We start from the raw sequence: 27,720 nt of genomic DNA on the forward strand, positions 1-27,720 counted from the left end.
TTCTAGCAAAAGTGAAACACTGAATTTCTACAGATTAAGGCAAATGATACTGATAAACCTGTACCAGGTTTATCATCTTCGTAGCAAAGATTCCAGTGAAGGGTGCCTGGAATGTGTTGAAAGTAATACTTGTTTTGCTGAGAACATATCCAGGGATTAGGTGCTTAAGAAGTATTCCTTCCTTGTGCCAGGAGATGTGGTGATCCTTTAGATAACAAACTTTAGCCATTCAAAGCTGCTTTAAAGTCACGTAATGAGGTCTCTCAAGCCCAGCCTGCACCAGAGATGCTTTAATGATACCAGCGAATCATAGAATAGTTTGCATTGGAAGGGACCTTTAGAGATCGTGAAGTCCAACCCCCCTACAGTGAGCCGGGACACTTCAACTAGATCAGGTTGCTCAGAGCCCCGTCCAACCTGACCTGGAATATTCTTAGTGATGGGGCATCTACCACCTCTCTGGGCAACCTGTGCCAGTGTTTCACCACCCTGAGAGTGAAAAATTTCTTCCTTATATCTCGTTGAAATCTGCCGTCTTTTTGTTTAAAACCATTACCCCTTGTACTGCTACAGGCCCTGCTAAACAGTCTGTCCCCATCTTTCTTATAAGCGCCCTTTACGTACTGGAAGGTCTGCAAGAAGGTCTCCCTATCATCATGGATAGATGCAATCTGTATGTCCTTTAATCAGTGTCTAATGAATACCAGAAGATTCTACTGGGTTCCCTTTCAGATTGGAGAATTGCAAAGGAACAGTTATTCAAGCTTTTAAAAATAAGCATAGCAAATAAAGTGACACTTGTCATAGTATGATAAAAGTCAGCAAAAATACAGTGACACTGCATGAAGCCAAAAGGAAGGATTTGGACCATTCTCAGATCAAAGAAGAATTGAATATGACTGTTCAGCTGGACAAAAATTAAAGATGGTGGGAAACAATGCAAGTTGGAAATTGTTGTCTAATGAAACATGGAATATTTGCACAAGTTCTAACATTTAAAAAGTAGATTAAGTGCTGAGTATGTTAAAAATAGTTGTGGAAGGCTGAGCTTAATCTAGACAGATGCCTAAAAACACATGTATATAATTTCACATTTTAAAAGTTTGCCCTGTTTGTTCAGCTTAGAAACCGCAGTGTATGTCTTAAATAAGTTTTGACTTATTTAAGTACTCTAATTGTGAATCCTGCAATCATTTTGTGCTTTTTTTCCTTACATAGATCTGCAGTAATGATAACTATATATTAATGAGTTAACTCGTTTAGTTGATGATAATAATTAAGTCATATGGCAATTCATTGTGCTATTCATGCAAATTAACTCTGTATTTACCTCATCAAACAGCTGGGAGTGGCACTGTTGCTGCTTCACAAAACATTTTTCAAGGGGAGACTGGTCTTAGTGTTCTGACTTTTTTGCATATTGCGGGTATCTTTGATACTGGTTTCATACTGAACATTTACTCTGCCTTTGTTTTTCTTATTTTCCTTGTCTTCAGTATTACTTTGGATTACTTTTGAATTGGTTTTACTCAGCTGTTTATCCTAGTAAACTCCATCCTTTCTTTTGCATTTTATTCAACTAACACCGTATCAAGACTGATCAGTCTTGCTTTCTGGCTGTTACATAGCGATCATAATGTTACAGAATTCACCTTTGGAGACATCTATAAATACAATCTGAGCCTGCTTCTGTTGGAACCTATTGTGTTAATGAAACAGTTTTATGAATTAATTTTTCCCCTTCTAGTTGTTTTGAATTTTTCTAAACCATTTAAAAAAAATACCTGTTTGCAGTGCTCTAAACATTAGCGTACGCACTAAAGTTTATACACAGTTACGGTCTCTTTGACTTCAAGATACTATTTTCCTTATGCATGAATGTTTGCAGTGTTGGGGATTTATGTTTGTGAGACTATTCATTATAGTAGAAAGAGGAAAAAAGAAAAACATTTCTGCCAACAAGTATTTAAAAGCTGTATGATGTATTTAAGAAAAATAGCTTCTTTCTCAAGTTTAATAGATGTGTTAATTTACTATTTATCTCGCCTAATGATCTTGTGATATGGGAAATTAGTGGCTTTGGAGATGAAAAATGTATGAGTAAAAAAATGCGTTCATCTTCTTAGGCATCATCTGTTCCATTGACAAAAGGCACAGATGTGAAATTTATCTCAATAATTACATTTATAATTATTGTATCATTCTCAGATTGATAAATTTGCTTTTCATGACATGCGATTTGGAGCTACAGTTCATGCAACAAAAATAGGTTTAATCATTGAATGGTGATTTTAAGCTTGAGACTGTTTTTCACATTATGCTTGTGTATTTTTATATATTATAAAACGTGTATGGAAGAGAAACAAGCTGCAGTCAGGGAAGAGCATTTTGTAAATGATTCTACAGGGGAATGCTGGTCTTTGCAGAGAACAGTAAACGTGCAAGCCTATAAAGTATCCATGGTACATTTCTTTGGAAACTGATGTCTTTGCCATTATCTAGTATGATCATAGACTTGTTGGACATGCCTACACAAACAGCAATAGCTCTGATTTTTAATAGGAGATGGGGGAGTGAAGGAACAAAGTGTCAGAATCTTTAAATGCCCACATGTGGTACCTGCTGTATTTCTGATGCTAACGACTTCTTCTCTTTTTGCCCACAGCTGTAGAACAAGCAACAGGAAGAGTTTGATGGGCAATGGCCAATCTTCAGCTCTGCCTCGGCCTCATTCACCGCTTTCAGCTCATGCAGGTGACTTTATATCTATGCTACTACTGCTCTTATTAGATTCTTAAAATGTCTATATGAGGAGGGGAAAACAGACAAATTCTCTATACCACTAACTCTTCTTTCCACTGTTTGTAATAGCAAAAAGTTGTATATCATTCCATCCAAATTTCTGTTGTGTTTAGATCCATAAACCCTATGTTATGGTGAGAAACAGTCCAGAAATACCTAACATGGGTCACATAGCTATATTTTATTTCCCCAACTTACATTCTGACATTCTGATGGATTTTCTCCCTGCTCCTCACCCTTCCCTTTCTGGGCCTAGTTCAGTGTAAAAAAGATATAAAATAGCTTGCATACATGGTAAAGGTAGTGGAGTCAGTGACTAGAGTATTACATTCCATTCCTAGTATTTTTGCTCCTTGGGTGTTAGGCATGTTGCTGGAAATTTCTGTGCTTCACTTTATGTGGCAATAAATTGATCATTTTGTTTTGTTTCTAAAGCACCTGAAGCAATTAAAGATTGAATGAAAGTCCATAAATAAATTTTATTGATAATGATTGTCTTCATTTTAAAAAGGAACATTTTTAGCATATCAAAACATATTTCCATGAAGTTTTATTGTCTCTTTTATGTGTTTGGTCATTGGTTGTAACTACACGCCAAAATGAAAGCCCCACACTAATCCTTGTCTAGGCAATGACACTGAGTACTTTGGACACCTGCTCTCAGAGGGAAGCTAAAAGAGAAGCTGCAGCATGTCAGTTGATTTCTCAAACAATAAAAAGGGAATAATATTGCTGATTTAACAACTGTTGACAAGTGGCTCTGAAGATGGAAAACTGATACTATAAGGCTTAAGACAGCTTAAGTGTAAGCTGTTCTTAAACTCAGCAGTATGTACTGTGTATTCAAAAACTTGTTATAGAAATTTGTCAACTTCTCCAGTTACCCAGGATACAGTAGGTTCTCTTAATGCTGACACGTTCGCCCAAGGTATGTGTGCCAAACACTTCAGCAGCACTAGTAAGTCTCATACATGTCATGGAAATTTGCATGTGTATGGCCAGCTCTGTTGTTAAGTTTGCCTCTATGTATAGTTAATTACAGTAAATATTCACACAACCGTTGACTCCTAGCCCAGCTGGCTAGTGTGCCTAGACTAGTCCCCTGAAGGAGCAATTTGAAGTTAAAGAGTGCTCAGCATCACCCATGACAGGTTTTCTGCTTTGTCTAGTGATCAATCACATACTGCCTGGAATTGACTTGGTAGGCAAATTTTTTTTGTTTTTAAATTTGTACTTTGTAAATGTCATCCTAATTCACTCAAAAAAAAAAAAAAGATGCAAATTTCATGGTTAATGGTACAGCAAAGCCAAGTAAGTTATGAATTTTCATCTACATACACAGTAGGAATTCAGTGCGTCAAGTGTTTAACATATATAAATCCCTGGTAACCTCGGTCTTAGGAGACATAGTGGATTTTGAGTGATGCTGTGTTCTTGTGTTGTCACAGCCACCAGGTCTTACCTGCACTGGCATCTGCACACTCAACTGGCCTCCCTGCTCTCTGTGGCCGCCTGTACGGGAGGCCTGGTTTCTTGCAAAGTGCAGCAGAGGGATGTGACAAGAGACAGCATGTGCTGTACAGCCTGCTGGGTTTATTCCTTATGGAAGCGCTTGGCTGGGAGGGGTTACTGCAAGTCAGAGAAACCTTCTTGAATCTGTTGAGAACCTGGTATATCTCCTGTCCAGGTAGATGATTTTAGGGTCTCTCTTGAATACATTGGGAAAGTAGCTGGGAATGATGGGATTCTGCTAGAGAAGTTCTGTAAATCGGAAGAGTTTATTGTGCAGCCTGCACAAGACCACCTGGCAGGAGCGTGTACTACAAGCTCCAAGTCTCAAAGAGGGATTGGAGATGACCCTCTTTAATACTTTCACATCTTTCTTACTAGTGTTTGCTGTTGGAGGAGGAAACAATAAAAGCACAAGAGGGAAAGGGAAAGGAAGTAGTTTCCAATCCTAGAGGAGGAGCAAGTTAAATGTGCAGCAAAGTATCAGTGCTTGCATTCACTGAAAACAGGTTTATTCACTAGACTGTCCTTGGCTGAAGCGTGGAAATAACATGCATTTTGGGCAAGTATGTCCTAGTAAGATTGTGCAGAATATGGAGGACGTTGGAGAGATTCTGCTCTAGAAAAGTTTTTCTTGTGTGTTGTTAAGAGTTCAGTTTCATGCAAGGAATCTGCCCAGGTGAGTGCAGCTGCAACAGATTAGTCTGCTTGGATGTTAACAACTAATCTAACTTTATGCGATATTGCACAGTTGTTTGGCACAGGGCTGTCAAAGGAAGAGACTGATGCTTGGATCTGCCTTTCAAGGGGCTGAGTCTTAATTGGTGATAGAGCTGGGAACTTGAGCCACTGAGGACTCTTTCAATCCAACACATCCTTAGAAACATTTAGCTCCTTCACATTGCACCTTTTGACGGGTTATTCTTTTCTCACTCAGTTCTGTGCAGCAGTCTCCTGACTGTAGGAGAAAGAGAGGTTGTAGCAAACCCAGGCTGTCAGCTTTCCTAGCTTCTTCAGTCCTGTTCGAACTTCCTAGCATCTTTATATATGCATTGAGAGCTATTCTCTTTACCCTTTTCTCTTCTTTGTTTCTATTGTCTTCATAGAAAGAATTGTCTTCAGTGGCTTCTTGTTGGTCTTCATTACCTTGCTTCCCCCTTCAGAAAAAGTCTAACATGCTTCTGAGAGTCTTTAAAAACTTCAAAACACTGATGAAGACATGGGGGCTCAGAGGGTTCCACTTTACTATGCTCTAGTCCCCTCTCTTAACCTTGCCCATTCCTTGGGGACCTCAAGGACCCTGTTCAAAACACAGAATTTTCTTCTGGTTCTGGAGAGAGGAGAGGTAGTGCTTTACAGGTCCTTTGTAGTACTTCAGTAGGAGGATGAGCTATTTTGAACATAGAGAGTCAGAACATGTTCATCTGTCAGCTAGCTGGTTCCTAGCTTAAGTAGAAGTCTGTCTTGTCGTTCTCTTTCAAATGTGATTGGAAATGCAAGTTTGGGACTTACTTTAATATGGTTGGACATAGTGATGTATACTTAACAGCATTTTAGGCTAAAAATTATGATACTTAGTTCATCTCTGTCCATATGCTGCAAGATTACATTTTATGGTCATTTCATGTGTTGGAAAGTTAACTGAAGTTGGGCTTGGTATGTCAGGCATGCATCAGATTGCCCTGCCACAGCCTATCTTCTGATCTAAGAACAATCATGTTAACATCAAGGTGAGAGATTGTAAAGGAGATCTTTAAGGCCCCTTTCAAGGTCTGGACATACTCTGAAGTCACTTTGCTTTTGTTTTGGAAAGGAAGTGCCCAGAGGTTCCTTATTGGGCACCTTCCTGATTCCATGAAACACGAAAATGAAGGACATAACCTGCTGTGGTTTGAGCAATTCAGATGGAAAGATGGGTAGATTATGTATGACCCTGATTGCTCAAACCATTTTGGCTTCTGTTTTCATACTATCAGTGCTTTTCTGCCAGATCTGTTTCTCTTAGCATACTATATCCCACTACTGTCAGAGTACTCCAGCCATCTCTGGGGAGATTCTGCTGTTGCCCTTACTGAAAATAGTTCCATTAGATGCTCTTATTTAAGTGGACTAGGCTCATGACTTCATGTTTGTACCATCTTAGCTGCTATTGCAGGTCCAGATCCCTTTATTATAGGCCATTCAAGATGAAGGGAATCAAGATTGTCAGACTTTCCAAAATCCACACAGGATCATTTTCTATTAGTTATCGTCTTCAGTGTTGTCATGGAATATCCTTCTTGTTTAGTCCTAATAAGATTGTTGGTGTTTCTTGGGAAGTCAGTGCTGCAGAGGTGTCTGAAGTCAGTATTTTCATCCCTTGTGAGGACACCCTTGAATCTACAAACAGCCTGTTCCCTTCTACATGAATTTGTTACTTCTTGGGACAACAGACAAAATACATACTTAGTTACCTTTGCTTGCATTTCATACCCAAGATGAACTTTATTTGGACCACTGGTTTTTTTTCCCTCAAGACCTCACATCTCTGAGGGCAAAAGTGCTATGCATCCTCTGTGTCAGCTGAAGCAAGGTGCGTGAAGGCATGTTGCGAATCTCAAGGTGGAGCTCTCTTAGTCAGAGTGCACTGTATTAGCACTCATGCCAATATCTGTGGCTTTGCTCAAGAATGTTTTCATCTTTGGTATCTGCAGAGCAGTCATTTAGAAATCTGGCTACACCTTTGGAAACAATGTGCCATTACTTCAGACCTCCTGAAGAGCTTGGGTTGCTACTAGGTGTATCAGCTTTCACTATGTAAAGTCTTTCTTTTTCTTATGAAAACAGAAAACAAATCCCATTTCTTTGGGTTCAGACCTTCATCGTTATTAGTAACTGTCTTAGGTTAGTTGTTTGGACATCCTTTGCCTTTAGTATCTAAGCTGGAAACCATTAAACCTGCTGAAAGATCCTTTTAATTTTTGCATGAACTGTGGGTACATTCAGAATTGTGGGAAGTGGAGGGTTGCAGCATCAGCTTGGGCAACATCTGGTGCCCTGGTCATTAATGGGCTTTTCTAGCTGACTGCCTGCTGCTGCGTAGGTAGGTCATGTGCACCACCCAGCCTGCAAAATGAATGATTATAATCTCAGCAAGTCAGGGCGTTCAGGTGTTCCCATCTCAGTAGTCACAAGGAGCTTGTTCCTGTGGGTGATACTAACCCCTAATGATTAATAGTAACATGTGTTGCTGTTTAATTATATCTGCTCTAGGAACAAGGTTTAGCTGTTAGGAGCAATGCTGTAAATCTTACTTGTCTGTATTTTAGTAAAATGTTCCATGTGGTGCCACTAAGATGACAGGTACTAGGACAAGAATTGCAAGATAGGTGGGAAATTGTTTAAGGGGGAGAAGACTAATGTGTTAAAATGAGAAATATTGTAAAGTGGCAGCGGAGGTTATCAATAGAGTCCTCAGGTTTTGGTTTTGTGGCCAAACCTTTTTAATCTTCTCATAAGTGCCATTGGCATAAAACCGCTGTAGCTGATGTAAACTTTGGAAGACATCCAGTATGAAACAGAATTGGGAAACTGTGTTGAAGTGACTGAATGATCTTGAGGACTGGAATAAAAAAGTATGAAATCACATAGCAACATGCAGCATTTTGTGCTGGATGACCTGTAACAGAAATGTCTGCTGTAAACTGTGGGCTCATCTATTGTAAGAGTTATAGGGAAGGACCTGACTGCATTTCCTGGATCAGACGATGTTTGCAAGGACCAGTCTAGTGTAGCTTTGAAAAGCAAATCTCTGAAGATGTATAAAGGAAGTAATTTTCAATTGAATTTGGGAAGATTTCTTGCCACTGTATAACTTCCTGGTTAGATTTCATCTGGAATACTGAGTGCTTTTGTGGTCATAGATGATCAGATGGGATCATGTGGGGAGAAAGGCTGGTAGGATGTGAGAATGTGAGAGCTTTTTATGTAAGACTGAAAGACTATTACTTGCTTGCCTTAGCAACAGAAGACTGAAAACCCTGTATTTTCTTCTAAATCAGACAGAGGTGTTTTCTTTATGGAATGGGAAGAGGTTCCTGAAGAATCATCCACTAAGTATGGTGAGGATGAACATGACCTTTCCTGTTGTATTTAATGTTTATGAATGGGTTTACCTGATGCAATTGCCTGAAGAAAAATTTAAGGCCAAGGAGGACTTCCACTTGTAATCCTTTTTCTAGGATTTTTTTTAGGTCTGGGCAGACACAGAGTAATGACTGTTAATATTCTGCTCTCACTACATTACGACTTATTGCTTGCATCAGATAATTTCATTTGATAGACGTACTTAACTAGCTATGTTGAAGTATAGTAATGAACAAAGCTGTTTGCACCATGTATTTTAGTTGTGTTAGGCTTTGAATCACACTGGAGGCAGCTGTGTGTATGCATCAAATTTAGAGTTAGTTTTCCTGGATTTTTAACTTTAGTCCTGTGGTTTTTGTCCAAGGTAGGTGATAATGGTTACTGGCTTACTATGTATTTGAAGCAAGGAAGAATTTATCTCATAGGCAGCTTCTGTGCTGTTCTGCTTTAGCTACAGTGTGCATTGAGTGGATTTTGGGGACAGGAAGATTAGGTTTGTAAATGAATGAAGCCTTAGTATGTTTCTATGGTGAAATACAGGAATGCTGATAGCTGAAGATTAAAGCAGGGTTCTGAATATAATTTTTTTTCAAAGAAAATTTATATTTACGGAAAGGAAAATAATACAATATTTCAATTATTCTGACTTGTCACGTGTAAAATAATAGAAATGATTTTGCTAAAATAAAACTTTTTATTTAGTCTTGCTTTTAGGCAAAGTGAAACTGTTATAGCAATTTCAGAGCATTTTCTACTAGTTTAGGAACAGGAGAGGAGAGTGTAAGTAGTAAGTTACATGCAGATACAACGGACTTTTAAATTAAATCCCATTAAAACATACCACTGACAGTATTTTAAGTAGTGCTCAGAACATGCAAAGCACCCTGGCAAATGCATTTAAGGAGCGTGCAAACCTTCTTTGCTGTTACTGGGAAAGTCATTTGCTGATGTGAAGCATAATTAATCCAGGTTTTGAAATAGCTTGAGCTCCTCACCTCTGAGTGGATCTCAGTGGAAAGCACCTGCAGAAGTATTCAAAATGATTCTGCTGCCCAGCTGTGTGTTCTGTTGACTGGCACCATTTCCTATGGTGTGAAAGTCAGACCTATAACAGTTGACGGATGGTTTCTTGTGTATTATTCACTTAGCAGTGTGAGTTCACCACCAAGTAAACTGTCATAGAGGAATGTATGACCCATTGTTATATTGTATTACTGTGGTGCTGATGTACTGTGATTCATTTTTAAAAGACTGTCAAATAGTGACAGCGGGACTTCAAGCTGGATTTGCCTTTGATCCATCAGGAATTTGGGATAACAATTATCATTAATCTGTTATTCCCTCAGTACTAACAGAAAGTCATTGCATCTGAAACTCTTTATTTTGTAAGTAGACAGTTATTAAATATATATTAATAATATACAGTGACTGTAACATATGCCTTTTTAAAAGATTTAAAACATCTTCCCTCTGTGGCAAAGACACGACTTCTTGAAGCTACTTACAAAACAATCACAATTCAGTTAGTCTTGATATAATTTTCTTAATAGTAGCTGCTTGCAAAATGAGCTACCCTTTGTGTTGTCATAGGTAGAGTATTGTTTTGGTATGTTCATTGCCTATTCATTGTGTCTCCCAGAGGATGCTGGAGTTAATTACTTACCTAATGCATGACCACCGGTCAGGTTTACTTTACCAGGTCAGAAACATCAGCAGTAATCCCAGCAGCATAGAGGTACCCTAGGACTAAAACATACAACAGCCAGCAAATCCCAAAGAACAGCAGGATTTGACTAATAAGAAAGCACTGCACATATGGACAGAGAATTAACTGGCACTTGTTTTTATTTGAAAGTCTCCCAGGTATTGACTTGCAGATGGGTGGATGAATGCCGTGATGGATGAAGGTCACATATAGGACTCTGCTTCTAACCTATCTTGCTTTTCTGGAACACCACACCCTAAACCCATAATAGCACTAGCTGTTTCTTCAGTCATTTGGGGTTTGGATTTTCATTCTCTGTTTCCAGGCTTGTCTGAGTTCTTAGGTTTCTAGATAAACCTGCAGGATTTGTTATCCAGGTATTATGTATATGGCTTTACCAGTTTTGTCATTTTAAAAGCTTGTTTGCTATTGGAAATAGTGCTTGCAAATCAATTTTTCCTAATTACAGGATCTGATGCTCTTCCTGAGTAAGACTTTTGACTTCTTCAGGTTTTGATCATAAGGAAGTGAGCTTTGTTGATTCTAGTGAGGTAGTTTGCAGCACTGTGTCTTCTCAAAACCACTGCAATAGCTGTAAAACTACTGCATTCTTCCACCATGTTTTTGCTTCTATTTGAAGTTTATGCATATTTTCTGACTAACTGATGGACAGTGAGGCATGTTGTTGATGTGTGTACAATATGTGTATGTATCCATACATAATTTTAAAATAGCTATCGGAGGAGAGGAATTTGTTTACAAACCCCCATATGCTGGTTCATCAAATTATTTCCTGTCAAAAGCTGTTTACGTCTCGCCGCATTAAGCCTAATTCTCTGCTTTTCTGCCAGAGTTTAAGGTAGCTTCTTTGTCTTTTTTTTCCTCTTATCCAAGTCCAAGACACGCTCCAAATTACAACTAATTTTTTATAGTGAAGTAGATGAAGTTTGTGACTGTGTTTTATCTGCACAGTGTTAAAATTTTATATTTTTTTTAGCTTATCTTTATTAAATAAACTCTGGTAGCAGCAAACAAAATCCAGTTAGCTGTTAAATTAAAGGGACTGTTGCTCTCATCTCAGTAATTTGGTGTTTGCAGTTCATGCAGGACAAGAATAAATTGTGTTGGTCCCCAAATAAAGATTGAAAACTGTGCTACATGTGCGGCTTCAGATTCCCTCTGCTTCCCTCCCCCTCCTCTCTTCAGGGACTGAAAATCCTTGCCAACTTGAAGTTATTGAGGTCCTCTGAAGTGTCTGAAGGGTAACGAAGAAGCTGGGGTCTTGAGGGGGAGGAGGGAATGTCAGAAGGACATAATTCAGCCATGATAGATAAACAGGCAAAAAAAAGGTGGAGGTATTGGCCAGCAAGAGCGGAATCCTTGTCTCTTGGGGCCATGGGAAGAACAGCTGTGAAGATGTGATTTAAGCACAGCTCAAAAAGCATTTTGCATCTTTTTTTAGCAGAAAAAAAAAGCAGGGGGGTGGATATTCATGTTCTATGTGTTTGCAACCTAATGGCTCCATGATTAGGCTTTCTGGTGTATACATATACACACACACACGAAAATATATAGTGCTACTTTAAATCACATCCTTTTACCTTGTGATTTTTTGTTGTTGTTGTTTGTTTGTTGGTTTTTTTTCCTCCAGGGGACATCTTTATTTCTTCTTCAGATACTGTGTCTCCTCTAGTTGTAGGTGCCGAGGGTTAGAGCTGTGAGGAGCAGCTCTCATATATATATATATAAAAAATGGTTTCTGTTAATGCAATGTTAATTCCAAAATTTGAGAAGAAATCAAGGCCTCTTGAAATCCTTTCAAGGGCTTACTCTATTGTACTGGCTTTTTCACATGTAGGCCGTAATTTTATCCTCAAAAATCAAATGCTGATTCTAACTGGGTACATAAGAGCCTTTTTTTTATCTGTTGCTTAATGTTATGGTCTCATTTATGTCCAAAAATTTTAAAACACTACAACAAATGTATTACTTTTCTTTAACGTATTGTTGCTGCAGCCTGTTCCCTATCTAAGGAAGGACTGACTTTTAGACGTCTGCCAGTGCTACTTTAAATCAAATCCTTCTAGCTTTTGATGTGTTCGGGTTTTGTTTGGTGTTTTCTCTGTTTTGGTTTGTTTTTTTCCAGGGGACATCTTTATTTCTTCTTCAGATACTGTGTCTCCTCTAGTTGTAGGTGCTGAGGGGCAGAGCTGGCAGGAGCAGCTCTCGGCAGCTGTCTTCTTTCTGCGCTCGCGCTGGTCAGCAGGAGGTTGGGTGCTTTAAGATGAAGCAGTAACAGACCCAAAAGTTACAACCTGTTCACAATGTGCAGTTCCTTCTTCTCATCACAGAGGGTGGTCACCTTTCCACACTTTGGTCTAACTAAACTAATGGAAAAAAAATAATTCAGTGTGTTGTGTCTGCTTGTTTGCTTCGGAGCTGAGGGGGGGAAGAAAAAATCACACTAAAGCTCCTGTGGAAATGCTGTAGAGACTGTGTAAGGGATAAATCGTGCTGATTGTGATTTTTCTATCTTTCAAGTGTTTTGTGTGATTTAGAAAAACCTGCCTTGTATGTTTCTTTCAAGCTAATATACTGGGGTTTTTTTAAACTTTAATTCTTGAATTAAAGGGCTAAATAGAGGGTTGCCTATGAGTAATAAAATCCAATAACTAAAAATCAAATATAAATGAAATATGTATTGAAATAAGATTCTATTTCAAAGTTTATTTGAAAATAAACTCACTGTGAAGAGAAGTTGTTCTGAAATTTGTTTCTAACTTGCCTGGAAATGCTTGGATTAGTATGTCTGAATGCTTTTTAGTGGGTTCTTTCCCCCTCCTCCCCACCCCTAATATTTTTTTCTGTCTCCCCCCACAGGAAACAGTCCTCAAGATAGCCCTCGGAATTTCTCTCCCAGTGCCTCAGCCCACTTTTCTTTTGCACGAAGGTAAGAGGTTGTTTGTAGTATGCAGCATGCATTTTGTATAGAGGAAACATTATTGGACCTAGATACAAGCTGATTGCAAATACACCTGTCAAGTCTATCACTTAGAATGACAAGTGTTATCTCGATTATGTAAACTCTCCTAAAACCTCAGTTGCAACAAAGCTGTACTGGATGATTGATACAATGCAATCCTACGTCTTTTTAATTAAAAAAAAAAAAAAAAATTGAAAGTAATGACTTAATTGTAATGGATCCAGTTCAGACACTATGTCCACATCCACTGAGATATGGGGAAATTTTAAGGTACATCTAGGGTTTTCTTCTTTTTTTTTCTTTTCCTAAAAATATAAGAAATGCATCGTTTATAAGAGCACTACTACAGAGGTCCTGAGTTCAGGGCCTGATTTTACTGGCAGCAGCAATACCGTCACCATACCTTTAATACCTGACCTTGACCTGTTTCGCTATCTGTACCACTGAGACAGTCAGCTCTGTCATAGGAGTGTTGTGAGGATTAATTAATGGTAGTAGAATTTTCAAAGATCTAAAGTGAATTTGAAGTGATCTATGAAGTAAATTATTACTAAATGAACCATAACCAATGTTGATAGCATATCATGAGAGACTGCCTGTTCGTGCTAGTGTGGTTCCCTGTCACTAAACACCTTGTCACCCTACCTCAAATAATATCTTCATTAACTCTAAGCCTGGGAGGGTAGGCAGAGTTTATATGTTGACCCAAGAGTAGATACACAAAAATGAAATCAGAATGCTGTGGCTTGCTTTGTCATTAATTAGTGCCAGGCGCATAACTCTTGCATTTTCACTGAGGCAGCACTTGCGGCTGTAGTTTTATTTCCTTTATTTTGGGAGTTCAGTAAAGTAGCACACACACAAGCTCTCAAAAGTAAGTGCAAGGAAATGGCTTAACTCTTTTTAAAAGCTGCAAAGGGGAGAAGAATTTAACTTGTGTATTCCTTTTATCTGAATCTAATTAATCTGTGACAGTGTCAATCTTTCTAATACCATATGATGTCACTTTTTTAATCAACACCTTAAGAAAGTTGAGTATTCTTTTCAATCTAGTTACTCTTGATAGTATCTTTAAAAAAAGGAAAGCTATCTCTGCATAGATCACATTTGTTTGTGAGCATATTTTTAGAAAAATTAATTCAATTCAGAAATAACTTACAATGGAAAAAGCAGATGGGAAAGACTGAGCGTTACTTAGAAATACAGCAGGCAGGAAGTAGTTTTACTTTCCCACCCGTAATCAACAGAAAGTTTAAATCATTATGTTTTTGCAAACCTTAGAATTCAGAAGGAAAAAATGAAATTGTTTACCAATGTTTTGTTTGCATTTTGACCATTTTTAGAGCCCTGTAATGGGCTATAAGTAAATTCCTCAATTAAAAGAATGCTAGCACAAGAAGTTTTTGTGATTTCAAAATATTTTACAACTTCAATGTGATTCAAGAAACTTTTTTAGAGCAATTTTCTATGGAAACTAATTTTGTTCCATGTTTATAGTGAAAATGCTAATGGCACTTAAGTTTAAAACAGTGTTAATGTAAAATTTTCTTGTGAATTTGGTATATGTGTTGTGGTTGTCTTCTTATAACCTGTGCATTTTGGTAGTAAAGTGTAACAGAGCTGTGGCTAGTGAAAGCAGTTCTCAGACTTCTCACTTTATGCCTTTTCTGTTACGTTTTGTAAATTTGATGATGATACAAAGGACAGAGCTTGTGTGTGAAAAAGCAGGTTGAAGGAGCGGAGGCGAGGTGCTGTAGGTGTATGGATATTCCTTTTCCATCCACTGCCCCCCAGACAGTGGGGATACCAAAAAGCTGAGGAAGTGTGAGGGAGGGAGGGGAAGGCAAAGGAAATCTTCTGGAAGCCTCCTGTGGGAAAGGAGGGCTTCCCAGTGTAGCCATTTCTTGTCAGCAGCAGCGGCAGCAGAGGGAGCGGCAGCGGGAAGGTGGCCCTCTGCCATGCTGCCAGCGGTGCGCCAGGCCAGCGGCAGCCTTCCCCAGGCCCCTTGGCAGCGAGCAGGGGTCTTACCTTCCTCTGCCCACATCTGGTGGGGTGATCAGTGCCTGGGAATGGCCTGTGCCTCTGGTAGCCACCCCTGAGGCCTCTTCTGCTGGTACGTGCAAGTCCAGCACCTACAAGCCCATGGATAGGTGAGTAGGACCACAGAGTAGGACAGGCACAAGGGGTGTATGAGGGTCCGTGGGGAGATGCTGTAGGAGCTTGATACCCTTCTCGCCCTTCTTCCCTTGTGTGCACTTGCTATTCTCCCACGTTTGCTTCCCAGATAATGTTCTGTGATACCCCATCCCCACTCTCGATGGCCCTTTTTGTGAGAATTGCTGTGTGATGCAGGAACCCTGTTCGATATGAGTTACTCGGTAAGGAAGTAGTTTCTGCCTCTTGGCTGCAGAATACCTGGGTCTCACCCGTGTTTAAATACCTTCCAAGTTCTTCTTCTTTCAACTGTGAACATATTTAGCTTGTGCAGCTGAGCCAAAATGAAGAGAAAACTCCTTTTGGAATTGTTAATTCACCTGGAGCTCATGCATACCTGCGGGAAGGGGAGAAGGGAGGAGAATTAATGAATTAAAAACAAAATTATGGAGGAGGAGGAAGTTTTTCCCAGAGTTCAGTCTTTGATACAGTCACCAGTCCCTCTAGCACATGTTGTGTTTATATTTTATGACTATTTATGTACTGTAGTTTCTTTTCTCACACTGTATGTATTCAAAGTCCCAGAGACTTGGGTTGTAGCTTCTGGATGGATAAACAGGAGTAGGAATAAGGCATTAGAATGGAGAAAAGCTAGTGGTTTTTTAGACAGTTAGCTTGAGGGGTAGGGAAGCTGCGTCAAGAGGTTTAAGGTTAATGATTTGGCATAACTTCAGTTCTTCTTTATGGAATTATGCTTTTTGCGTAAATCAGACTTGAGAGGAGATCTTTGTACTGGCCGTAAAACAGGTTCAATTGTCCCTTCTTCTTTCCCCCACTATCATACTGTTTGTTAATAAAAACTTGTCCTGTTTTGTTATTTATGTATTATTTTGCTTTTTTTAACATATTTGATACAATTGTACTCCAGTCATGGGCACCGAAATGACAGGTAAATGTTACCTCCTCAAAAATCCAAACACAGCTCCCATAGTTGTTTTTTGGTTTGTCACTTTGAATGTTCAAGTTCCATGTTGTCTGTGTGTAGCTCACCTCAAGTGGTGAAGAACAGAAATTTGTTTTGGTTATGATTTTTTATTATTATTATTTTGAGTGAGCATGATTTTTGCTGCAAAATATTTTTTCCTGAGTTATATAACATTTAACAAGTTTATTTTGACCTAATCATTCTTTGTAGTTACTTGACATTACCCTGCTAGTTTGCTGGTATCCTGTACTGATATCACTTAAGAAAGCCCTACCCTTGTATTGCAAGCAGACTGTGGTGGTTATTCTGTGGTTCAGAGAATTGTGGTTTGCATTTGTTCACAAGTTTTTAATTTGCTTCTCATTAATTTTCATCTGATGGACCTGAGAGTTGTGAAGACTCCCGGTGGTCCATTTCTATGTGTATTAGTAAGACACCAATTCTGTGGAGCTATTCATTCACTTTCTGATTGTTTCATCTCACAGATTAACTAGAAAAACACAACTAAAAAAAAAATCTGTAAGCTTAAGTGATCCTTACTGAATGCTTGTTTATTGTGGTCCCCTGTGAAAGTTTACTCTTTATTAAAAACCCTTTTTGTGTCATGCTTTTGGAATGCAGTTTTACACAGTGATACTTCCACAGATGTTTCTGTATTAGGACAGTGCAGTGTTCATTTGACTAACCTTGGTTTCACAACAGGACTGATGGTCGTCGCTGGTCTTTGGCTTCTCTCCCTTCTTCTGGCTATGGTACAAATACACCCAGCTCAACTGTTTCTGTAAGTATCCATTTTGCTGTGCTGATAGATTTCTATAACATGCTGTATCTTCTCAAACGTAGCTGGTTTCTCTTAGGAGAAGGCAATGTAGGTTTTGTTACTGTTGATAGACTTTGGATTAATATGTGGTACAAAACTGGTTTACTTTACTAAAATGGAATAAAGCTTTAGGCAATGTGTGATTTGCGTAGAGGTATTTTCTGGCAGTGAGTAGTGTTTAACTGCCCCCTTTTGATCTGTGAGGAAGTAGGCATGGGGAGACATACTGCCTTATTTTAACCATAGGGTAGTTAGGTATCAAGTCTTAGGTGAGGCTGCCTTCATAACCAAAAGAAAGAGAAATGACTCCATGACGTGATTCATCCATTCTAGGTTAGAATGCTATCTTATGCATTTGCCTGTCTTTTTTCTTTGACAATGGTGGATGTTAGTGCATGATAATAGGTTAGATATTTAGCATGTTAGATGGCTATAATTAGAACAGAAGAATCCTTTGGGATACATAACAGAATAAATATAAGTCTAATTTGCAAATTTTTTGCCTGTTAGAGCAATCTTTTTGATGTGATCTTGTATCAGCCCCCCTGCCATGCATGTACCATCTGACTCATGACATGAACCATGGCAGTGCATGAGATCCTGCTTCAATACTTAGGAGCTAAGCAGTGGGAGAAGTATGAAATGGTACTTTTGCACATCTTGCACACCTCTATACTGGAGAGGAAGTACTGGGTCATGTTACAATTTGGAACTAAGCTGTCTGTTGTAATAGTCACATCTAAGAGACTGGGGAGATAGAGCTGTGGAGGAAGCCTGCTTTGGAAATAGCAAATAGTTGGCATTTTGACAGTTACATTACATCTTCTGCAGTAAAGGACCTGGTCCTTTTAGATGAAACTATGACTGTTCAAAAATTGTTTTATGTCTTCAGCCTTGTTTTTTACCTTTAAGGTTGATTGATTAACAAAAATACTGTTTTATGAATGATACATATTACTGGACACCTGACACCTGATTTTTAAAAAAATGTTTCTTTTACAATTTAAGTAAGCTTTCTCTTCCCCTGGGTGTGTTCTGTTTCTCTTGTGAAATAGTTGAGTTCCACATCCTGTACACTGATGATACATGACCGTTTTATGTTATGATCAACTCTTACTTTATTTTTGTCCACAAAGGAATCTGGAAGGTCAAGTCAATTCTTGCTGACTTCAGACCAGATTGAGGGATTGCATATATCTTAAGAACTGTTCCTCAGCAGCACTGATTTTTTGACCTCTGCTTTCCTTCCTGTGTAGATCTTACTTTTGCCAAGCAAATTGCTTGGTTTCACATTAATTCCCTAACCACTTTCCATAATTCATGTTTGTACACCTCTCATTGGAACTAGATCAAATATGCTATGCTTTTCACTTAAAATATATTGATTTAAAGGGGATTATGTCAGATAATAAGTAATTGCCATAGCAACCCCATCATTGTTATAAGAAACAAGTTTGTGCTAGAAAGGAAATGAAAAGCGGTGTCAGAAACATCAACACAGTTTTAATTTTCAGTTCATACTCATATGCTTTTTCTCTGACATCTTCAATTTTAAAAGGGTAATTCTGGTTCATACACTTCTTTCCCACATAAGTTTACTAAATACTGTATACATGCTGGAATGTGGAGCAGTTTTACATCATTTTTGCACTTCTTATAAAAAAACACAGCACTGTCATTTACAGATTTAGATTTCTTAACTTCCATAATAGACTGTTGTTGAGTTCTCCCTTGATATTTCCTGGATAGACTACATTGTAAATATTAAAATGTCTTCCCTAGCATTGAAAAAACAGTTTCTGACTTGTGGAAAGAAACCTGTTTTTCCAATAAATAAATTTGAATTTTGTTGAAGAAACCAGCAGTAGAGAATCCCCTACTGCTCACGAGTCCCTACTGCAAAAGCACTGGGACAACCTCTGAATTTTAAATCTATCCACTCTTTCTTTGCTTCTTAGTAGAGATGCTTTTCACTTTCTTGTTTTACCCACTGCGTGATATATGTGAATCTGAAAATGAAAACTGGAAGTGTGCCCATCTAATTGGTTTCATGTACTTTTTCAGAATCTGAAACAGCTAGCACTGTGCAACCTCTCCTCTACATTCTTACAAATTCTTAGAGGCAACAAGAGACCACTTCACACAGAATAGCCTAAATGTACATACAGAATGCTCCCTTTTCAGTGCTGGATAAATAAGATTCACATTAATCCAGAGATGTATCAACTGGAGACCAGAAACAGTTTTTGCACGTCACAATAGAGCACAACTTTGAGCTTTACAAGCAACTGAAAGTCAGAGCAGGGGCAGAAGGGTCTGTGGTAATCACAGTTACACTCTGGTGAGTGTCGCTAACCATTTGTTGTTAGCCTGTTTTTTTTTTAATAAGTGAAGAGATTGATGGAATTGCAAATTTAATGGAAGCTCATGGGTTTGTAAGTGATGCAAATACTGCGTATACCAGTTCTCACAACAAAGTTTAAATTAAATGAAATTATCTCCTGCTAAGATTATTTGATTGAAAAGAAACTCTTGTTGTGTCATATTCTAGCAAAGTTTGATCAGATCTTGCCAGTTATGAGATGCAGTTGAGAATGTCTTCTAGAAGCCTATCTTTTTATAGAGCAAGCCTGTAAAAATGATTAAGTGAGAGAATACTCAGTTGCATATTTTTGCCAGTAGGTCATATTCTTGGAAGCTTATTTGGATGGGGAAATAGAGTAAGGAGATGAGGAAAGAGTCTGTGGTTACATTAGCTGGTACTGGCTGCAAATTTGCCTTTCTGTGTTGGAAGAACAATTTGCGTTGCCATGATGCACTGTGGTCGTGCATATTAAAAATATGTTAAATCTTGTGTGATTTTTGGAGCAGCTATTCAAGAATGCCAGGAGTGCTAATTTTTTTAAGAGTTTTGGAATGAGAATTTGGATTTGTACAGAGGTCAGAATTCAGACCTCCAAGAAAATGCACTTGGTGCCTCTGGCCCTGATACAACTGAGTTGTTAACGTAAGGAAGATTCTCACTTTAATCCTGTTGTATCTAGACTCTGTGACACCTTGTATAAGGAAAAGTGTGATACGGGTTATTGTCCTGATCTTCCAGAATCCCCTGAAGCTGAAGAGGTAGAGATTGATTTTATAGAAGTAGCCATCTGTGATGGTCTGTATTGGGAAATTTTCCTGTGCTACAGTATCTTCTATCTTATGGAGCATGGCTGTCGGAAAAACGCCTTGAGGTTAACTGCAGCTAGCTGCTGTAGTGTGAGATAAGAAGGAACTTGTCTCTACTGTGTGCTGAATTATGCATGGTAATGTGCTACGGCTGATTTTTGTAAATGAGTTACTGTGACTCGACAAGTTACTACCTATCATGTGAACTGTGGTAGATTCTTGGTGTACATGCTTCTTAGCCTGCATCAAAGCAAGGTAATGCAATCTTGCTAGCTTTAACTTGTCTTGATGTGATGCAGCCTTCCCACGTAGCCCAGTCCTGTATGAGTTAACCTTTCCTAGCAGTGGATTTTCTTCTTTTTCTGCTTTTAAGAGATGACTTCATACGATCTAGTGTGATAAGTAATCTTTTCTTGAGTTCCTAAGAATTAGGATATATTCAGCCTTTACCACACAAGTTGCCAGGAAATTATGAAGACTATCTAGTTTCTGTGCTTACCAGCCTGGATATTACCTGTGGACCTTAGCAATGTAGGGCAATGTTTGTACTGTCCGAAAGTTCATTGATTTCCCTCACTGAGGATGATATAGCAAAGAAGTTTTTACTGTGTTCGCCTTCAATAAAAGAGCAGCCAGGCAGGGGCCTTGGTGTCCTATATGAGAAGACAGATAAGAACAATAATGCACACATGAAGATTGACATACAGAAGAAACTAATTTTCTTGAAAAAGCCAGCTGGACACTGAATTGCTCCAGAAAAGATGTACAAATTTTTGGACTTCTTCTCTGAAGGTAAAATAAAGGGAACATCTGCATGCTACCAAGCAGCTTTGTGCAGTCATACAAGGATATTTGTGAACAAGCTATTTTGGAAACTAGTTTTGGTACCAGAAACAGTAGAGCATTTCTCTGTCTACACCTGTCAGTCCAGATTAGCAAGACTGGCTGTCAGTGCATTGAACTAGTACATGTTGTAAGGACATCAAATCCAGGCTCAGGGAAGCAGTTTCAAAGTTCTACCTCCAAAAATTTACTGTGTCTTAGGTAGATAACTGTGCTGCATAAAAGACAGTAAAATATGATAGTACGATCATCTGCACTGCTTTATGTAGTGTGGCTTTATACATGCAAATTTGCAAGGCTGGTTGTTGTGGTAGCACTTCCAATTCCGTACTTGCGTGTCTCTTCCAGTTTTATGCTAAGTGGATGGTTTGAATGTAATTCCTTTCACTTTTGTCATCCATAGAACCCATCTTGATAAATGTATTAAGTTCTTTCACTTCATTTTGAATGTACAGGGTTTTATAAGACAATAGCATATAAGTTTTTTCAGCAAGAATTCAGATTATATTTAATTTTTTTTAAAATCATTAACAATGTCTTAAATATGAATAATGAAGTAACTTCATTATGTAGATATACAATTTGTGTTGTGGCAGTAAGTTGTACTCTACAGTTATCATACTATACTGTCCTACTCCATTTTCAGCGGACCTCGTTTTAACTATTCTTATGTATCGGTGTGTGTTACTGACATTAGAAGTCATCTTTGCCTTAGAGGAAATTTGAACTTTTGAAACGCAATGGCTCTTTCTTCGGGGACTGAAGTATTTTTGTTATACTAACTCTATATTTAGCTTGTTAAATTGAGACTGATTACTTATTTTCTTCTTTAAAATGGTAGTCAGGCATGGGAAACAGTAACTATAATTTTTAAATTAAATGGCTTTATTCATGAGCACTGAATGTGGTCTTGAAAATGATTTTTCGCTCTGGTAAAAGCTTGTGTTCCGTTCTGCTTTTGTAGTCATCCTGCTCATCTCAAGAGAAGCTACACCAGTTACCGTACCAGCCAACACCTGATGAGCTACATTTTTTGTCTAAACATTTCTGTACCACTGAGAGCATTGCCAGTGATAACAGGTGCAGGACCACTGCAATGCGCCCTCGGTCCCGAAGTCTCAGGTGAGTTTGTCTATCTGGAAATAGGAATTGGATCTAAATTCACATATTCTGGAGCATTATTCTCAACATTTTCACTTACAGCTAACAGAGTTCTTGGTGAGGTCTTGCTGTTTTGATTGTATGTAACCTTCAAAGTGGCAGGTATAGCCATAAGAAACAGTTAAGTGTGTCTCTGTTGCCCTTCTGAGAAAAAGGTGATGTTCACAAGTGTTGCAAAACTGCCTGCATCCTTAAGTGTAGTTACAAACTAAGAAAATAACATAGTTAGCAGTTAGATGTCAAGCACATGAAATAATCTTTAGGGCCTGGTCAGAAATAGCAGAAAGGAACCAAGTGTATCACTGGTGAGAGAGTGTACCTTTCCAGTGAAGCCTACATTGACTTTTAGTTGCAAATGAAATAGAAAATAGAATAACTAATTGTAGTTCATGCTGAGACAAGTTTAAAGGGATAATTTGCTTTGCTTGCAGCCCTGGACGTTCTCCTGCCTGCTGTGACAATGAAATAATTATGATGAACCATGTCTACAAAGAAAGGTTCCCAAAGGTAAGGAATTATATTTAAGATATCCAGTATCTAAATTGATATGCTACACAGTTTTTAAGTAAGTGGTGTTTTTGTTATGGGAACTAACGATCCAACCCTGTAATAGCTTTCATAAAGCATCACCCAGTTCTTATTACGAAGATAAAATCACAATAAAGTAAATCCCTGCTGAGAACTGGACATTCATTTGGCAAAGCTGCTGAACTGGTTTTGAAATGAATCATGCTGGTAATATATTCTGCTGATTGGAAACCAACAGTACATTCGATTTCAATAGGTGGTGTGTACTTGGGGCAAATATATAGTGAATTAGTAAACAAAAAATAGTTTCTGTTGCGAAGTCTTGTGCAGCATATGCATATCTGCAGATGTCTTTCTTTAGTGGCATTTATTCCTTTTCCAAAACACTTATTATATACTTTTAATTGTGAAGGTCAGTACACTGTTCTGGGTGTTTGAGTATGAGATACCAAATGAGGACATATACTGCTGTCATGTCCTGAGGTCTGAGACACAAGTGAGTTCCTAGGTGCAGGTCTGTAGCTCAGAGCACTGCACTCTCAGTTGCTCCTAGGATTTCGATGACCCCTGGAAAATAAAGTAAAGTAAAGCTGATACTATTCTGAAAAATGCCTAAACAATAGAAGAAATTTCTTCATATTTCTTCATAGAAATACGAAGAGACATTTGCCAGGATTTGCAGAGCGATTGAGCAGCAATCTCAAGTGTGGAACATCCCACACATTTCAGTTTGTGAGATATGAATGAAGAGGTGTGGGATTACTTTTTAATAATAAAAATACCTATAAGGTTTTTTTTAAGCATCTGCGGTTTTGTGAGAAACAGACAGTTGATTTTGTAAAACAGACACATTTGTGGGGAGATGTCATCTGTCACTTTGCCTTTCTGTTTGCTTACTTTTTTGTTTCAGTCATTTCCTGCATCCCAGCTAGGTAACTTCTTAGGCAGTACAGAAATGCTGCAGGATCAGAAACAAGGTTTGAGGCTGTTAGTTTCATGTAAAGCTGAGTTAATGTATTGTGTATCTGTTCGTCTATAGGCCACAGCTCAGATGGAAGAAAGACTTCGGGACATTATAAGAAATCATTCTCCAGAGAACGTCCTTCCCTTGGCAGATGGAGTGCTCAGTTTTACCCACCATCAGATCACAGAACTAGCTCGAGATTGTTTGGATAAATCCCACCAGGGCCTCATCACATCACGATACTTTCTTGAATTACAGCAGAAATTAGACAAATTGCTGCAGGAGGTATGAGCCATGAGACTACTGTTATGTTTGCTTGAAAAATTGTTTAAATCTCTCTCTAAGAGGAGTTGTCTTGAAATAGTCATGACTGTTCACTCAAATAATTGTCAAAGTGGTATTCATAGCAGTTTTAGTCTATATAATGACCAAAGGCGATAAGGCATCCTAGTGTACTAGTCTGGAATAGATGGATTGTAAAGATTTCAGAAACAGCAGCATTTTGTCATGCAGTGCAAGTTATAAACTGCTTACAAAAGTGTGTGCATAAGCTCTAAATGAGGAGGCTTGCAATTCTGTTTACTGTGAATAAATGAGTAGACATACACTTTCCACTTTATCAACCCTACTAATTGCCTGCTGTGTTGAGAAAGCAGACAGCAACCTTTAGCTTTCAATTAGCTAGAGGTTATTTAATTATTTAAATATTTATAATATTCCTTTCATAATTAAGCTGTTTATTAACAGAAATAATGTAATTTCTAAAAGAGTTGAAACTTCCATTGAATAATCAGCTAAATGAATTAAGGAGAACTTGGAACTTGACAAAATAAATGTGCTATGACACAAGTCATTGCGGTTTATGTATGCATAATTTTTAAAACAATGAGTACAGCAAGTAATGTACTCATTTGTTTGTGTGGGATTTCATAGCACATTATGAACCAAAGTTAATGTGATAGACCAGCAAATTTTATATTTACTTGAAATTTTTGAACTGAAATGTTAAGACACCATGCCTGTCTTAATTTATGTCTTTCCGTCTGCTTTCTTTTGGATGCAGGAGCAGTTGCTAACGGTTTTGGTTGATTTTTTTTTTCCCTATGCTGCTTTTTTGTTAACTTCTATTCAGTAAATAGTTTTTCTGCAACTACTGTATTTTGAATTTTTTCTCTTCATAAAGCAATGCAAAACTTAAGACTATCAGTGATTTATTTCTGGATTATTGAAACTCTGTTTTTTAAACAGAGAAAATACATAGAGCTTGCTTAATAGTCAAAAGGAAGTTTGAACTAGTGAACTTCTTGTGAAATACTCATATTTTTATGATGCCAAAGTGCAGGCAGAGTTGGCCAGTTGACTGCAGATATCTGACAATGAATCATGTTATGCTAGTGATAATGTCAAAATACACGGAAATTATTTCTAAACCAGGATTTGCTGAACCACTGTTAACACTGTTAATCACTGTTAACAATATCTCTCTTAAAATGGCTACACAGTAAGTAGAGTTTAGAGTACACATTCACTCATTCATTAACCCCCCTGCAAAAGCCACTAAAAAAACCCACTCTAGCAAGTTTTCTTCCAATCTGCATATAAAGCAGTGCGTTATTAAAAAGCCACCAAAACACTCATTTTGTTATGGTGCTCATTCTTTAGTATGTAAAAATTTCCTTTTTTTTTTTTTTTTTTTTTTTTTAAGTAAAAAGAATAATGAAATCATTTTTATTTATAAAATCCTTTTTATTTATTAAAAAAATCCTTTAGGTAAAAAGGATAATACTTAAAAATACATTTTTTAATATCCTTTTAAAAGGATAATCCTTTCAAAAATATAATACCATAAAATACTCAGACATAACTTTTGAGTCAGCTGCTCAAGTGCATAATACCTGTTAATAGAATAATATGGCAGTAAGAAAACTTCCTTTTTGCACAACTTGGTTATGGGCACTCAGTTGTGCTTTGGATTCATTTGTTGTCAATTCCCAGCTGCGACGTTCAGTAGAAAGCTGCATCTCCTACCGCTACTTGGCATGTTGTGATTACTTTGCATAACCAGGGAAAGACTCTGGAGATTTGGGCAGCTTCGTTCAACCCACATTTTTATAATCCTAAGGTCACATGGACCTGAATGCTTTTCTGCTTCATCCTTCTTAAATGTGATATGTTTTGAGTCTTTTGTTCACATACACTCCTGAGTGTTCACAAAACAGGACAATAGTGCTTTAAGTTTTGCTGGTGATTAAAATAGGCAGATGTTTTGTTTACAAAAAGAGTTTTCTTTGGACTTGGTTGGTAGTGTGCAGAACACAAATGCTTGTGTACAGTTAAGATTCTTCCAAAACCTACTGCAGAGTGCTAGATAATATTTGTGCCTTTTCCTTTTTTCCTTCTTTAAAATTCACAGATTAATAATTCTCAGGTATTTGGTGTTTCTTAAAATTGTAGTGCTTATATTAAAAGCAATATGTAGCTTCATATTTTCATAGTTTTTTACTTCAAAAATGATATATATTATGTGCAAAGTATTTATTTGTCCATATCAATCACTTTTTAAATGTTACTTTCTTAATCCTCTTTGTGGTTTTGCATAAGCAAGAGATGATGAAAAACTTAAGTCTACAGTTTCAGCTATTTAGTACAAAGAAATGCTTTGATATTTGAGTGAAGGGCTAGTAGTATATTTTAATCAGGAGAATAATACGGTTTCTTTGCATTTATTAGCATCCTTTAATTATATAATTTGTTCTTAGAGGGGAACATTTGAAAGAAATTTGAAATGCAGTTGATACCATTGTGCAAATGTTACCAAACCTTCTAGAAGTATTTTTTTTGTATGTATTCTTTTGTAGCATTCCGCGCCCCCCACATTGTAATCTTTGTAGAACTCAATTTTTCATCATCTTCCTTTATACATGTATCTTTATATGGACCCTCTCTGCAAGTGTAGTTTTTATATATATATATACACACACATACATATATGTCACGGTCGTTTTAATGTGACATGTGGCCATAGGAAATCAGTATCAGTTTGGCATGGATGTTGCTTATGTTTATTAATATTACTTAGATCAGTTTTAATTTAATCCTAAAATTATTAACTAATTAAGACACAACTGTACATGTGGAGGGATGTATGTTATATTGAAAGGTGGTCCCTTGCACAAAACTGATGGTAATTATACTGTGTAATTTAAAACAAAAAGGTATGATGTCCATTGTAGGCACTTCTATTTTGCTGTTGCTGTTTTAGAATTGTACAAATGGGATTACTTCAACTTGAAATTACATTATCACTCGAACAATGATTACAACCTTGTTATTTTTGCTGGCATTGAAATTGATGTGCTATTTGTCTCACGTACATGCTTCAAACCCTCAAAAGTTTCCTACTTTCCGGAGCAGTGCGTTGGATACAGTTTATTATCACTTTATTTTTATCTTACAGGCTCAAGAGCGATCAGAGAGTGGGGAAATGGCATTTATTAAGCAACTTGTCCGAAAAATCCTGATAGTTATCGCTCGTCCTGCCCGCTTACTGGAATGCCTGGTAAGGTTGTGCTTTCTGTAAGTAGGTTTTTCACTTGTTAGTCTAGGAAGGTTTTTGGCTTAATATTCAAGGCCCTTTACAATTGTTTTTTGAAACATGTCAAACAATGGGGTAGAGCTTCATTGTTGGTACAGTCCTTTCTGCTTTTATTTTAGGAACATGGGACTGGCAGGGACCTCCTGCAGTTGTGTTGATTCACTGCAATTGCAAATACCATGTTACAAAATCCCTTTCATCAACTGAGGAAGCTACAGTTTGAAACCATTTGGATTTTTCTGTTTTGTTAGACTTTGCTATTCCGTGGGAAGACTGTTCCAGAATCATAACTGCTTGATGGTTTTCCCATTGCTGTTGTTCTTCTTACAAGTTTCATAATTTTACTTCACTCAACAGCTGCCAGAGCTATAAGCA

At 37.7% G+C, this 27,720-nt stretch overlaps 1 protein-coding gene across 1 annotated transcript in view; it reads left to right on the forward strand.

Annotated features, from left to right (window-relative positions):
- The window catches only part of MAST4 (microtubule associated serine/threonine kinase family member 4), a gene marked incomplete at both ends in the record, with an annotated part of 310,434 nt that overhangs the window by 232,920 nt on the left and 49,794 nt on the right, over positions 1 to 27,720 (forward strand). Inside the window, 8 exons of the mRNA XM_082013548.1 lie at positions 2,666 to 2,754; positions 13,022 to 13,091; positions 16,207 to 16,227; positions 16,966 to 17,044; positions 22,062 to 22,219; positions 22,690 to 22,765; positions 23,826 to 24,035; positions 27,208 to 27,309. Of these exons, the coding sequence (XP_081869674.1) occupies positions 2,666 to 2,754; positions 13,022 to 13,091; positions 16,207 to 16,227; positions 16,966 to 17,044; positions 22,062 to 22,219; positions 22,690 to 22,765; positions 23,826 to 24,035; positions 27,208 to 27,309 (805 nt within the window). The remainder of the gene's footprint in view (positions 1 to 2,665; positions 2,755 to 13,021; positions 13,092 to 16,206; positions 16,228 to 16,965; positions 17,045 to 22,061; positions 22,220 to 22,689; positions 22,766 to 23,825; positions 24,036 to 27,207; positions 27,310 to 27,720) is intronic.

Source organism: Phaethon aethereus, assembly GCF_964289735.1.
Source record: "Phaethon aethereus genome assembly, chromosome: Z".
Classification (NCBI taxonomy): Eukaryota; Metazoa; Chordata; class Aves; order Phaethontiformes; family Phaethontidae; genus Phaethon; species Phaethon aethereus.